Below are 10,857 nucleotides of genomic sequence, written 5' to 3'. Positions count from 1 at the left end.
TTTATATTGTATCTGTTATAGTTAATAAACTATGAAATCATAATTAAGCGACAAAAGATTCTTAGATATTTGAGATTGATGCTTTTTCAAGACAATCTATCATATTTGATGAATTTGGGTTCTTACATTTAGAAATTGGACTCAATACGTGTATATATAGTATGTTTGGTAAAGAATTTTTGCATTCTATGTTATATATACATGTATATAATATATACTCTCTGTATAAATATTCAACAAGTTTGTTTATCTTTATAGAAGCAATGTTAACTAGATAAATTAATATTAGATACAAAATCAACTTAAACTATAAAAGATATATTATAATTAGATTAGATACAAAATCAACTAAAACTATGATAATTTTCCCATTGATTCTTAAAGCTTTTAGTCTTTCATGGTATGCAACGCATTAGGTGTATGATAGCTTTTGTGATATACCTACATTTATATGTGAGACATGCGTACACATGCTTGGATTGGTACTGGGTATTTATGAGGTCAGTGGTGTTTCTAAAAAATGCCCACCACCAAAAATGAATCATCTAGTTCTGAACTCCTGGAGTTGCATATTACAGAGTTAACTGTTCTTGCGATTAGGTGTTCACAGCGGCGTTTATCTTTTTGTGAACGAAACGTCACTTTTCAGAGAAAAGAGTTACAGAATAATGACGTCACAATTGATACTTAACAACAAGGGAGATAATTCTGTCATGTGCAGATACTCTATCGTCAGGATCGTAAACACAAACGTAAAATAGGTTACAGAATTTGTCCAAAGTTATATTGTGTAAATGAAAACCTGTGATTAGAAATTATTGTTGAATCATTGTTTGTATATACCGTAACTAGTCAACCTGCCTTGCTGACAATGTGTATTACATTCTATGTTATTGTTTAAGTTTACATAGATATTTATATAAATGTTAGTTTGCTTTCATCAAAATCTCATTATTGTTTACTTAAATGTTTTATTTGTGATATTTTTTATAGTAGTATTATGATTTATTATTTATTTTTTTATATGAACTTCAAAACTTAGTGTACAACTTAGCTGTGATTTCCATAATAAAAAATCATATTGACATCAGCAACGGACATAAAAACGTGATATCGACCTAGTTTAATCCACGAGTCTATACTGTAAACCAACTTATTCTCGGCTCGATTTATTTTCTCTTTCACATTTTCATACCTAGCAACATTTTCACAGGAACATTATTTTGCTCTATTGTACGCTGCCTGTAGCTGGGTTTTTTTCGCAGCTTTTTTATTTTCACGAATTCGATTCACCCGTGAATTACTCGGATTTGAATGCACGCTAAACTAAGTTGGTTTGCAGTAATTTGCTTTACGTACATATTCCGTCCATTCGTAGTCATCTGTTGATGTGAACAGGTCTTGATATGTTTTTGCTTCACAGGATGCTAAACTCCATATTTGAAAAGAAAGGGGTATTTTATGTAAACTAGTTATTATATGATAACGATATCGTATTACCTACTCCCAACAACAGATAACTCATGAAAGTCATCTTTTTATCGTATTTTTTCATGTAAAATACCAATTTCTTAAAGCAATTCCATATAGTAATATAAATCAACATTCAATACATCAAACATGTGTCAAAATACTTTGCAATTTTTCATTTTGGATAGAAATCGCTTAGCTGGTAAAGGGTAATTCAACTTTACGAACAGTGATAATTTATAGAAAGTTTTGGTTAATAACTGAAGTAAATTGTCTTAAATGCATATTTATCATAAAAAGGGTATACGGTATATTTTTTTCAGACAATATAATATATATTCTTATCCTCTACAATATACCAAGGGTAAATCATGAAAACATCACCTTATTAGATATAATCATATCATATTTGTAAATGTCTAAAATAACCTTCGCCAGAGACCCACAGTCTATTGCATTACGCAAGGCTCTACATGTACACTACCACCAATGGGTTGGCCCAGCTAAAACAAAAAACAATTACATTTTTCCACACTGTTTTAGCCAATCAAATTGAAGGTTGCGTTCACGTTATGATATATCAACAACAATGGCGTCGAGCGTGTTTAAGCGAATCAAATTTAAGGGTGTATACATTTTATGGAAGGCACATAAAAACAATAATGACGTATCGTAGTGCAATTAACCGCGAGTCTCCAACGATTACAATAAATTTACCAATCACTAATGCATTGATTTTCATGTTTATCGCTCACAAACTGTCAAAATATTCAATTGTGAATTTTACCTGTGCTGAATGTGTGGTGATCCTTGTGAAATCCTTCTTAGCATTTCAAGGTACTGTTACTCACAAAGTTCTTGGTTCTTTTTTACATTACAGGTAACAAACTTCCATTACCGTCTGTCGCCTTCAGTAGTAATCTGTGATTAATTGTTGAGGTGATGTATATAGGGATGGAAGTGCATGTTTATTTGTTAAGCGTCCTACACATGTATATCTATTCAATTTTTGTAATAAAATACTGACAACTAATAATAGCGTTTGTCGTCTTTAGTTTGGATTTTCCATTCTTTGTTTTTTTACTTGCTCTATGTTAGGTGTACATTACCAACTGGTTCATCATCAAAGCTACTGTTAAGATTATACGAAATCGTTGCTCACTTATCTAATTTATTTTGAAATCAATATTCGAAGCATTACTGAAATAAAACAAAATAGTAATGGCTTTTACATCTATAAGACGAAAAAAAAACTTGACGTTTGTGACTTTTTTTTCTTTCAAGTTCTGATGAAAGAGATTGGTGATTATGCTTTCTGCATCATAGTTGAACCTTTAAAATAAATTTATTGAAGAACTCTTATCACGATGCTACATTGTTTGTCGATGCGGGAATCATAGATAGGTTTTGAAGTGCATTGCAATTGAGATGCAGTATATGACGTTATTCGACTCCACTTCACAGTCAAATGTAGGATTTAATCCCCTCCTCATTCGTTGTTCCAAACGTTCTCAGTTCCCAGTGATTAGTTTGTATAAATGGTTTGTGATCGGGGATTCCTCTTATGTAAGGCGGTACAAAGCTTCAGTCTCACATATATAAGACTGCTGAATGGAACATTCCCGATCATTCCATTGCCATTGGAATTTCTCTAACAGCTCCAGACAGTCTTGCCCTGACCGGACGTTATTAGGCTGGTCTGGGCCCCAGTCCTGGTACACGAAACTAGCACCATTAGAATTCCATTCCCATCGGTTTTCCTGTAATATGTCATGTCCCCCGATCCAATAACTGCCACCTATGAATTAAGACAGAGTTAAAATGCTTGCGATATGAATGATGCATGTTTTGTGTGCAGCATCAGGGTAACTTATTGAGTTTTACTTCATTCAGCTAGAATCTTTACAACAATCTTTCTTTATACTTCTTTATTCTTTATTCCGACAAATTTCTACTGAAGAGTGCCACAATATTAATCAAATGAATTGAAGTAGGGAAATAACAAAATACTAGTATAAACGTAGTGTTTTCTGATTTAGCGCGAGGCTCTAATATGTATCCAATTTTTGAAATGAAAAACGCTCGAAAATTATATTTATCCTATTTCATCTGACAATACAATATAAGAGTACTGTATAAATATTTTGGCGCAATAATAATTTTTAAATTAAAATCATGAACAGGTAAGAGCAATGGTGATTTCGCACGATTACCAAAATTGTTGTATAAACAATATATAATGTACAGGTAAGTAGAACGATTGCGTGAACAGCACTCTAAAAAGAATATCACTAAAATAAATACAATTACAGTTACCGTATTCACCGCAATCAGTACCCAAAGCTTATAATTAATCATAAAATAGGGTGGGGGCGCTTATTCATGAACCAAAATTTAAGTTGTGGACGAAAAAGGTCAGCCATATTTTAAATCTTTCTGTACTCATGGTACATTAATCTGTTTCAGTTAAGTTTTTTTATTATGTCGTGATTCACATGTAAAAGACTCGCAAGTTCATGTAATATGGGATACAATACTGATGTTAGAAGCATTACATGTTATAATACATTGCTAAATCCATGGGATGGGGACGTTTATACAACTAATTCTTTTCCAGAAAAGAATATGTAAAACATGTAAATTACCACGTAGACGTGCCTCCACTTTTAGGAAATCGTTGATCGATCTGGTTTGTGATTCTGCCAGTTTACCATCCAAATCGAAGCACCCGTCCTGTAATTTCAAAATTTTGCCTGTAATAACTCTTTTTTTTTTCTTTTAGATGTCGCTGGACACGGTAAGAGTATTACTTTTATTATTGGCCTGCATAACCATTAGATCAATTTATTTGATTGTATCATGCGTTGTACGAATGTATTGACCTGTTTTACGCTTAAACACGACAGACTTGCGATATCCATTTTGTGTTTAAATCTGGGGAGTTCAGTCTGATAATTATACGATGCAGCTAAACAGTATACATGTACATTAAGACAGATAGGGTTTGCTTATATTCTTCTCATAGAACGTAAGTAAATTAGTTCAAGATTGGGTGACATAGAAGAAACATCAATGGCGATGAATATAAGGAATTAGTAATTTGGTTGATAAGCACCATTCTAAGAGACACATTAATTCAATAGTCACCTTTGCTGCAGACCATGAAGCCATGTCCGTATTGAAAAAGTAACATTTTCGTTCATACAGTATCCAGTTCTGATCTGGACAAGTCAACGCGACGCTGCGATCTGAAATAGAAAAGGAGAGTGAATACATACATTTGTATTCCGTATAGACGATTATTTTCGTGGATTTTAAAGGTAGATATCATTTAACCATTTCTCATTATTTGGTGGATCATATTTTCACGACACATTGCTACGATCGCGAAAATATCGCCCCGCGAAAATAACCGGCTATAAGGTACATTGGCTATTCATCTAAATTATTTTTTCATTCATCGTTAATTTTCTAACAATCGTACACGTTTACATCATTTCGATTTGAACATCAAACAAAGTAAGAACGCTGCCTTCTAATATACCGTTTCTTGTATTGAAATAGAATACTGATTTATAAAATATACACAACGCACTGCAAATCGTTATTAACTACACTGTACTAATTACTAAATTTCAATCATTTTATCTACATCATGTCTAGCCTATTAACCGACTATGGAATAATATTTTTACAAATTTGTATCTAGTGAGAATACTGTCATCATAAAGCGCTAGCGGTATATTTAGAGTACACTCAGATTTTTGTGATATATTATACGGAGCCCGCGAAGGGACATGGAAATATATTTATTAATCCGTGCACACGGTTTGTCAATCCGTTCGCACTGATTGCTAATCCGTGCACACGGTTTACTAATCCGTGCACACGGTTTGTCGATCCGTTCGCACGGATTACTAATCCGTGCACATGGTTTGTGAATCCGTGCACACGGTTTACTAATCCGTGCACACGGTTTGCCAATCCGTCCGCACGGTTTGTCAATCCGTTCGCACGAATTACTAATCCGTGCACACGGTTTGTGAATCCGTGCACACGGTTTACCAATCCGTCCGCACGGTTTGTCAATCCCTTCGCACGGATTACTAATCCGTGCACACGGTTTGTCAACCCGTGCACACGGATTACTAATCCGTGCACATGGTTTGTGAATCCGTGCACACGGTTTACTAATCCGTGCACACGGTTTGCCAATCTGTCTGCACGGTTTGTCAAACCGTGTGCACGGATTGGTAAACCGTGTGCACGGATTGGTAAACCGTGTGCACGGATTAGTAAACCGTGTGCACGGATTCACAAACCGTGTGCACGGATTCACAAACCGTGTGCACGGATTCACAAACCGTGTGCACGGATTGGTAAACCGTGCGAACGGATTGACAAACCGTGTGCACGGATTGGTAAACCGTGTGCACGGATTCACAATCCGTGTGCACGGATTAGTAAACTGTGTGCACGGATTCACAAACCGTCTGCACGGATTAGTAATCCGTGCGAACGGATTAACAAACCGTGTGCACGGATTAATAAATATATTTCCATGTCCCTTCGCAGGCTCTGTATTACATCTCTATAACATAAAGTAATTATTCAAGTTAATCCTTTTATTAATATACACTAACTGGCAAACGACCTGTGATATCGATGCCTTTTATGAGGAATATGTTTTGATAATAAGAGTTTACAACAAACATACATACTCTAAGATTCCTACTTCATCGACTTCAGTAGTATATAATATATTTTCTTTGTTTTCATACTGAATCGGGTGTCTGAATATCTGTTTTTGTTTTTGTTTTCTTTTATACCTTTACGAAAAAAATCCGAGAACGTTGCGAAAACCCGGCGTTATCGTGACGTCTCAATAGAAACATTGACGTTGCGTATTGATTCGGTAAAAAATGATTCCTTGGAAAGTCATAACAATCGTACGTAAATGTATTTTATTTTATCAAATTGTTTGGAAAAAAAAATATCAGCATTGATGTAATCTAGTTTTTAATTTCATCGAGTTATGAAATAAATACACAGTTAACAAAGAAAATAAATACACAGTTTACAAAGAAAATGTATTTCATACCCCTATTGATTTAAAAAAAAAATAGTGACACTAGTGCTAAATATTCAAATTACATTAGTAAACAGTCAAGCCTGCGTGATAAATATCACCAAAAGTACAAAAGGAGAAATGATTTTAATTGTCAAGTAGTCTTTCTAGATAGGCAAACTTGTATTATAATTGGCATTTGGGACCCTCAGAAAGTGTTCTATTACACACGTGCTCTTGATGTGAGGATTGCGATAAAGGCGTGAGTGTGTGTGTGTGTGTGTGTGTGTGAGGGTGTGTGTGTGTGTGTGTGTGTGGATGTATATGTTGCACTTACTTTGCATGTCCTGTTGCAGATCCTCGACCTCGCTTGATAGGTTAGTTAAAAAATTAGAGATACGAGTCAGGTTCTCCGTCAATTTATACAGTTGGGTGTTGTACGAAGCCATAGCCGGGATAACAGTCTCCTCTCGTACTTGTTGTACCATGGCCGCTACATCCTCTCGAATCTTCATCAAGACCCCCTGCTCTCTCCGCGCCCTGGCATTTTCCTCCTTTTGGGTAGATGTGAGTACCTGCCCGCCTACCTGGCGTACGATACATACTACAATACATACCAATGCCAGAACATGTTTTGGTTTTAAAGTCACCATGTTTCACTTAACAAGATGCTTATATCATACACAACTTTTTTATGACTAGCCGGATTTTGGATGTCTTAAGTGGTGATTATCTTAAACGCTGCAAGTGTTACGTTTTTCACAAGGTCATAGTATAATCATTGTGTGTTGTACAAATGTAACAACAAGGCCATGGTATATTAATTGTTAGTTATTAGGGAGGAGGTTGATGGTAGGCATATTCATTTAATACAAATTTCTGAGTGAGATGCTTAAAATGGTTATGGCATTCTCGATACTATCACTGTCGTTATATCCTCTCCTGTAATATGTCATAACATCACTGAAAATTCTCTGTGAAATTGATAACGGTGAACTTTATCTGTTTGAAGTTGAGACGATCTCTGTTATCTTCATAGGACAGTTCTGCAGGCCTGTGATTGGTCAGTTTATTTCTTCTGAACTGCCTTCAGTTTTGCTATGACAATTACAGGAGTAAATATATCGACAGTAATAAGATATGGAGAATAATACTTGTGATAATTATTGTTTTTTTACAAAAAATAACTTATTCAGTCATTCCTGATTCAGTAGTATATATGTATGACGTCACACGTAAGGTGTTTCCTTCCTGCAACAAATTGTTAAAGTGAACAGTCGGGCAAGGATGGCTAATGTCGGTAAAAATGGTGTGAATGTATCCAGTATAATTTCTTATGAAATAGAAAAATAAAATCTCTCGCCAAAATCTGTCTGCGTACGAAGAAATTAATTTAAAGTATAGGAATCCTAAAACGTCCTCCCGGCTGACTATGTCCGTGGTTACATTTACACGCAGCCTCGCTTTCAATGCTTTTAACTTTCCTTTACTTTAATGGTCAGAACTGGGAAACGTAAGCAGAACTTGGCCGTCGTATTAATATGTGAGAACTTTTGGAAGGCCAATGAACGCATTTAGACTGGTTTTCTTTGCCCGACTATTCACTTTAAATGTTCCAGAAAAATGTTCCAAATGTTTCCCCTGTAAATTTCATGTGTTGCAATCGCCAGGTTCTCATGGTAGACCAATGTTTGTTTTCTTGTAAACTTGGCCATGACTGTATGTGATAAAGTTAGACCAATCAAATCACATAAACCAAACGGTTTTACATGTATCTAGAATTGACCAAGACACTATGAAATGCTATGCAAAATGTTACTGGGAGGATTTGTAATTATATTTCTCACATGCATCCCGGCTGAAGTAACAGCAAGTGATATTACCTTTTGAGAAGGATGAAACATGACGAAAATGACTAGCATATTTTTTGACAGTATTGTCAGAACTCTGATCAAGTATATATGTATACGAGGTGTAATGTAAATTGTAATGGTTTCGTGGCTTCTGCTCAGAACAATGAACTCGAAGTAAAAATGACAGAAAACGCAATATGCTATTACTAACTAATTAGGGAGTTATGGTACTGACAGTAAAATGAGAAAACTATAACAACAAATACTTGATAGATCATGTACAATTAAACGATAAAATAACAACATATCAACTATCATCTTTTTCAATATCACTGTCGTGTAAGAACAAATGACAACCATATAAATTTCATAATGGCATCCATGCAGTATGAAGGATATCCCCATGGATGGTTTATTGAACTCAGCATGGTATAAACAGCACTTGCAACCCAGGGTAAGGATTTTTAACTTTTAGTTAAGGCAACAATCTTTGAATTCAAAATGGAGACCATGAGATTGGTCGGATGTTTCAAATCAACCAGTTATTGGGTTAAGCCGGTCAAAATACTTATATATCGACTATTGATGCAATATGTCGTTTCGAACACAAAATAAGGATTTGTAATGGCGGTTGACCCGTATGTCAAATCTCAAGGATATTGCTTTATAAAATTTTAAAATCATCGTTATTTGTATTTTTTTTCTAAATCTACCCCACTACTGACTTGGTTTGACTCGGTTATTTAAAATTATTTAAGCCCAAGCTTTGGGCCCAAATTGCATTTGACATTTTTCTGGTTTCAACTTCAGTTTGCATAACGAAACCGCACAAATAATATTAAAGGGACAATTCGGTCTAAGAGAACATTGAAATTTGTACATATATCTGAAAAAACCAGTTCTAATGTAAATTAAATCAGTCGGTTTTACTGTGATATGCATGAAAAGCCCATGGTGGCGACATGTGTGTGAAATGTTCAAACTCGCTCGCTGTCCGCCATTACACACTGTGGTCAAACTTCTTGTATACCGTACCCTGTCCCTTGCTCGTTCTAGTAATGCAACTTTTGTCTAGAACTGATCAAATCGCTCCGACAGTAGTGTGTTTAACTTATTTGGTGAATTGTCTTGCCTAAAAATCATTTTATCACCTTTTCAGTGGTAATGTAATTCATTTGTTTAACGTGTGTGACTTTGGCTCGGGTACAGCGTCCATATTGTACCTGCTTAATCGTATTGATCAACGATTTGATATTTCAACGATATTAATTAAAATACTTAACAATGTCGTGGAATTTGTCAATATTTTACGTTATATGTTTCATAAGAAATGTAGAACAATACATTTATGGTATATTTTGCTTCTTGATTATGTAAAAGAATTAGCCTGAGTGAATTGTCTCTTTAAGTATATCCAGTCATGCATTTAAGGGAATAGATAAATGATTATCAATCCAAATCAGAAGTATTTTAAAATCATAAGATATCATCACAATTTTTTTACAGAAAACAAAGAATGCACAATCGATTCTTTTGACTTGCCTTTTATTTCCAAATACAAACATTGCGTCATCTCAATAAGAGCACGAGTCCGCATTAAGTATAGACATCTAATTTACAACACCATATATATACAAGGTGTCTGGTTTGACTATTATTTATTTTGTCTTGTATCTCAAAGTCAAAACCGTTCTTACAAGTAAATGATTGTTTTAATATATCGAAATCATTTTACTGGCTGGCTATTTTCAAGGAAAATGTGTTTTTACAGGATATTGATATGGCCGCAAAATTATGATACGCGAAACATGATGAATTATATACAGTTATAACCAAATAGGGACATTTTTAAACCGCTAATTTTGTTGATTTTGGTCCAAATTGCAAAAATATTTCCCTCGAAAATATCAGGCTCTACGATATTAAAATTTTGCACCACAATGAAGTTTTTTGTTTGTTTTCCAATACCTATCCTAGCACAACTCTACCTCAACAAACGGATAGATAGTACATGGTCATTTTACAAGCACAGTGCTCTAATTGGACCAAACTATTAACATAGGAGAAAGTTCAAGTAGCATTTTGTCTTACGCCAACGCTATTTAGAGCACATTTAATGAGGTCATGGGGACAAAACAATACTTGCAATAAGTAAACGTAATCGCTAATCAGGTTTAAATCTTACTGTCACCTTTTTTATTTTTTTTTATTTTTTTTTTTTATCTTACTGTCACCTTTTTGATTTTTTGTTTTTATTTTTTGTAAAAAATCCTATCTGATCATATCCTAAGGGGAGGTAATTATCGGTGGTCAATTCAAAAACTAAAAAAAAAACGGATTATAGTTTTAAAACATTTTGATATCGATATCGGTGCGTTAAATAAGGACTATAATGTTATTTTCCTTCTTCAATTACCGTTAACTGTACCCAATACCAGTAGGTCAGATGTTCCTCTTTCTTGAGTT

The 10,857-nt window shown here is 34.5% G+C and overlaps 1 protein-coding gene across 1 annotated transcript; it reads right to left on the bottom strand.

Annotated features, from left to right (window-relative positions):
* Positions 1–2,563: 2,563 nt before the first annotated feature.
* On the bottom strand, positions 2,564–7,266 carry LOC138335960 (perlucin-like protein). The gene is made up of 4 exons (XM_069285175.1): positions 6,876–7,266; positions 4,618–4,718; positions 4,116–4,203; positions 2,564–3,268 (listed from the first exon to the last, which is right to left on the bottom strand). Exons 1-4 carry the CDS (start codon positions 7,189–7,191, stop codon positions 3,033–3,035), a joined length of 741 nt encoding a protein of 246 aa, XP_069141276.1. The 5' UTR covers positions 7,192–7,266; the 3' UTR covers positions 2,564–3,032.
* Between the last annotated feature and the right edge of the window lie 3,591 nt (positions 7,267–10,857).

This window comes from Argopecten irradians, chromosome 12, assembly GCF_041381155.1.
Source record: "Argopecten irradians isolate NY chromosome 12, Ai_NY, whole genome shotgun sequence".
Lineage (NCBI taxonomy): Eukaryota > Metazoa > Mollusca > Bivalvia > Pectinida > Pectinidae > Argopecten > Argopecten irradians.
The sequence above is the reverse complement of the archived record's forward strand: the minus strand, read 5'-3'. Positions and strand labels throughout refer to the sequence as shown.

Excerpts from the sequence above, each read along its gene's own strand:
- LOC138335960 (XM_069285175.1), bottom strand. The coding sequence starts at position 7,191 with ATGGTGACTTTAAAACCAAAACATGTTCTGGCATTGGTATGTATTGTA. Across the intron at positions 4,719-6,875 it reads TCTGCAACAGGACATGCAAA|ATCGCAGCGTCGCGTTGACT; the intron begins GTAAGTGCAACA and ends TTTCTATTTCAG. Across the intron at positions 4,204-4,617 it reads CTTCATGGTCTGCAGCAAAG|GACGGGTGCTTCGATTTGGA; the intron begins GTGACTATTGAA and ends TTGAAATTACAG.